Source organism: Amphibalanus amphitrite, unplaced genomic scaffold (genome assembly GCF_019059575.1).
Source record: "Amphibalanus amphitrite isolate SeventyFive unplaced genomic scaffold, NRLGWU_Aamphi_draft 000036F_arrow, whole genome shotgun sequence".
In the NCBI taxonomy this organism is placed as follows: domain Eukaryota; kingdom Metazoa; phylum Arthropoda; class Thecostraca; order Balanomorpha; family Balanidae; genus Amphibalanus; species Amphibalanus amphitrite.
Genome location: NW_024881532.1, coordinates 712925 through 717155, shown reverse-complemented (window position 1 = coordinate 717155; position 4231 = coordinate 712925). Strand labels below are relative to the sequence as shown.

Here is a 4231-nt window from a genome sequence, read left to right as displayed (position 1 = left end):
AAGCCATGAATTGTATACGTAAAACTAATGCATACATTATCTTTATCAATCGAGACTTTCCCGTCAGTGGTTTCACGAGCGCGCCGTGTCATATCGCTGCAGTCATGTGGTGCAGGGAAAAGTGTTGCAGCTCAAGAACTGTTTTGGTTGAACATATCTAACAACGTTAGTATCAACCATTTAACTTGGTATATAATGCATACGTGGGATGGGCAATAATTCGAGGATAATGGGCTATAGTCATGTGATACAATGGTTATGTTATAAAACATTTTTATTTTCAGATATGTCAACGCTTACCATCAATGGTTATCGTCAATGGATATATAAAAATCACATGAGCGTATGGTTTATGAGCACACAGCAATGTGATGGAACCATAAGCTGCAAAATCAAGCGCTGCCAGTGAGTCGCAACTTGCAAGCTCCGTCTGCTGCGTTATGCATACATGGTTATGCGTGGCCTAATACTCTTTGATATGACACAATGTATACTGCTTATGCGCTTTGCACTAACCTAACTACATATGCATTAGGTACATCATTGCAGCATACACACGAAACAGCATTCCCTAAAAGTGGTTAATATATAATTATCCCAGATCAAATATTTTCAGAGCTCAGTTCCAACGTACCCACATTTCGTAGTATGTATGTGCCAATGATTATTATACACATATTCTCATCCACAAGACAAGATCTCAATGCATCGCTCACCAACAACGTGTTCATCACCCAGTTCAGGTAGATCACATTCATGTGTGACTTACAAACTATCAAGGGCACCAAAAAACAGGTTTGATCGCACAACGACGCTCGATCGTTTCTCGGAACGAGCCTTGTTTTGTTGATGTGCTAACAGCACTTTTCCTGAGCTCCAACGGCGCACCGAGCCGAAACACTAAACCGTGATCTGTGACAGAGATTACCACACATGCTTGGAACTAAGCTATCCGCATGTGCTTATTGTGGTCGAGTTTGGTAAACATGGGACGTATGAAACGTTTACTTTTTTCCTAAGCTAGACAGGCCGATTGTTTAGTCGTTTTTGGTTGTTCTTCAGCTGTAGAAAGGGCATTTTTTTTCTTCCCAGTTATGACTTCAAGTGACATTATTCCACAACTTAATGGTCATATTAATTAGGAACATGTAGAACCCGAACCAAACTTGCATGCCCTCAACAACTCCGGCAAAGATCTAATCTTTGGCAGCGTCTACTCCGGCCTTTTTTTCGGGTGAACCGCTGACTTTACCAAAAATATTCACCGAGTAAGGCCCATAGTCACCACTCTGCGCCTTGCGCTGTTTGCCTTCGACGTCCCTGCAGCTCAGCGTCGAAAAAGGAAGCACTGCCTGGCGGCACATCACTCCGTGATCACCACCTCGAACCTCCCCTCAGCATCGCGACACGCGCTGATACACCGTCACGTCAGTCCATGTCCAGTCGTGACTTTATGCCCACGACTGTCAGTTGCACCTCCACCTTCGTCAGTTTTTCACCCTGTCCAGTTTGGACGGACGACGTCACAGTTACCACCGCAGTGGATTTTTTGGACTCGCGGATTCCGCGGCGGATCTTCAGGCGAGGTCAGCGGACGTAGGCCGGTCGGTGGTCTCTGAAGGCGGCCCGGGGTGCTGATCAGCCGGACCGGAGTGCTCGTGACTGCTGTGGTCACTGTGATCATGTGCGGCGTGCCCGGTGTGCTGATCAGCGGGACCGGGGTGCTCGTGACCGCTGTGATCACTGTGATCATGTGCGGCGTGCCCGGGGTGCTGATCAGTCGGACTGGGGTGCTCGTGACTGCTGTGGTCACTGTGATCATGTGCGGCGTGCCCGGGGTGGTCAGTGTCGCTGTGACTGGTGCCATTTTTACCGCCGAGCTCTGTATGATCGTGACCGTCATGTTTGGGGTGATTTTGATCAACATTTTTAGGGGCGTGGTCGAAATGATCGTGACCAGTGTGATCACTGTGATCATGATCGGGCATTTGGCCAACAGTGTCATTTGACAGCGGACCCAGATGATCGTGACCGTCTGCATGAAAATGATGCAGCTCGTCTTTAGGGTGATCTTTAGCTGTCCCGTCGGGAACCGTCCGGACGTCTACGGGATTCTCCGTGGCTCCATCTGAGTCGAACAACTCGTAAGTGGTGTCATACTGTTCCTCTTCACCTTCGCCTGACTGGCTGGGTTGATCGGAATGAGCATGATCAGCGGAATGGTCATGATGGTCGGAATGACCGGAATTTTCGCTAATTGAGTGATCATTTACTGGGCTAGAGTGGTCATGATCGTGATGGGAATGATCATGCCCATCGTTTGAGTGATTGTTATTGGAGCTGGGATTGTCTTGGTTATGGCTATGGTGGTTTGAATCATGGCTGGAATGATCATGATTAGAATGATCGCTGTGATCATGGCCAGAATTGCCCGTATGCTTGCGATCCGTAGACGGAACGACAGAAGCCTCACTAGCGCCAGAGGGAGTTGCTTTTTGGGAATGGTCATGGTCATGATCATGATCGTGACCTGATTTATGCTTATGTTCGCTGTGCTGAGATTCCTTAGAATGATCGTGGTGATCATGGTTATGATCATGGTCATGATCATGGTGCTCGGATTGATCAGGCTGGTCGCCTTGATAGTCGTGATCGTAGGCGTGAATGGCGTCCTGCACGCGCTTGGTGACGTCACTGTGCTGGTCTCCGCTCGCTCCGTGGCCGTGACCGTGGGCCATCGCGCCGTGACCGTGATGGCCGTGACCGTGAGCCCCCACTGCGTGCGCGTGTCCTCCGTGGGAGTGCGAGTGGCCAGCACTGTGGTGGATCACCAGCATCAGCGCAAAGCCCAGCAGCATAGCGAAGAACTTGATCAGGCCCGAGCCCGGCTTGTGCTGCTCGGGGCCGAGCAGCTCGAAGAAGGTGACGTACAGGATGGTGCCGGCGGCGAGTCCTTGCAGGATACCGGTGGCCAGCAGACTAGCGCCGCCCTGCAGCTCGGGGCTGGCCACCAGCAGACCGAGCAGGACGCCCAGCGGCGTCGCCATAGAGAAGATGCACAGGTTGGTTATCACGAAACACTTCGAGCGCTTTGCGGTTAGCAGCTGCTCGCCAATGCAGAACGACACAATCGCCTTGTGCGCCATGATGGCCGCGAAGAAGAGCCACACCTCGCGCGCCGAGTCCTCGAAGGCGGCGGCGAAGCCCTCGAACACTGAGTGCACCGACAGCGCGATCACGATCAGGTAGGCGCGGAACGCGTGCTGTCCGCCGATGTCCACCACGTGACTGTGGCCCGCAGCGCCATGAGCGTGCTCCTCCTCCTCGGAGCCCGTCGACGGGTCGTCGTTGGTCTTCTCACCAGCCTCGGCGGCCTCGGCGGCGGCGGCGGCGCGGCGGTGCTTCCTGCGACGGCCGTGCTTCATGAAGGTGTGCGCCATTTCTTCGATGAAGAACACCAGGAAGAATCCGGCGCAGAGGAACAGCTCGCTCAGAGGAAGGTCCAGCTCGGGGAGCAGGCCCGCCTTCTCGATCTCGGCGAATACCTCGCGCGACTCGGCGATCATGTGTGTGAAGATGGTTGCCAGCAGCACGCCGGCGCCCAGACACATGACACACGACACTAGTAGGTCACCGCGCCGGCGCAGCGCGGACAGCAGCGCACCCATCCGGCCCGTCTGGAACCGCTTGGTGCCAAAACGTGCGAGCCGCAACAGCATCACTGGCAGCAGGCCGCACAGCATGGTGACTGTAAAAAACAGCACCAGCACCACGATCTTGGTGATGAGCACCGAGTCCGCCATGGCGGTGGCCGTGACGTCACCTGCGCGCCGGCAGTGCGGCGCTCGACACCCTCCACACGCGCCGAGCCCCCAGCTGCGGCTCCGTCCCACGGCACCACGATGTCTGTCACCTGTCAGATCCACCCGGCGACAGCCGCGCGCGCACAACCCTCGGGCTCGCCGGCGGCCGACCAACTGGCGGGGACGGCGCGCGGCGGCGCGGCCCGGCACTAACACGCCCCGGCGTGGCCGCCCCGCGAGCGGCCTGACCTTGGTGAGTGCCGGGTGGCGTGCCAAGGAACAGACACGGAGCTGGCGACCGGCCGGCCGGCCCGCCCTGGACCTATACCCGTGCGCTACCTGGGGTGCGCCAGCCACCCGCCTCCCCGCGCGCAGTGGGAGCAGGGCGCAGCCAGTCGACGCCGCCGCCCGCTCCAGCGCCGGTAGGT

The 4231-nt window shown here is 55.4% G+C and overlaps 1 protein-coding gene across 1 annotated transcript; it reads right to left on the bottom strand.

Moving 5' to 3' along the window:
• Positions 1–256: 256 nt before the first annotated feature.
• Positions 257–3976, bottom strand: LOC122371807. The gene is made up of 2 exons (XM_043348515.1): positions 1823–3976; positions 257–1684 (listed from the first exon to the last, which is right to left on the bottom strand). Exons 1-2 carry the CDS (start codon positions 3801–3803, stop codon positions 1578–1580), a joined length of 2088 nt encoding a protein of 695 aa, XP_043204450.1. The 5' UTR covers positions 3804–3976; the 3' UTR covers positions 257–1577.
• Positions 3977–4231: the final 255 nt, after the last annotated feature.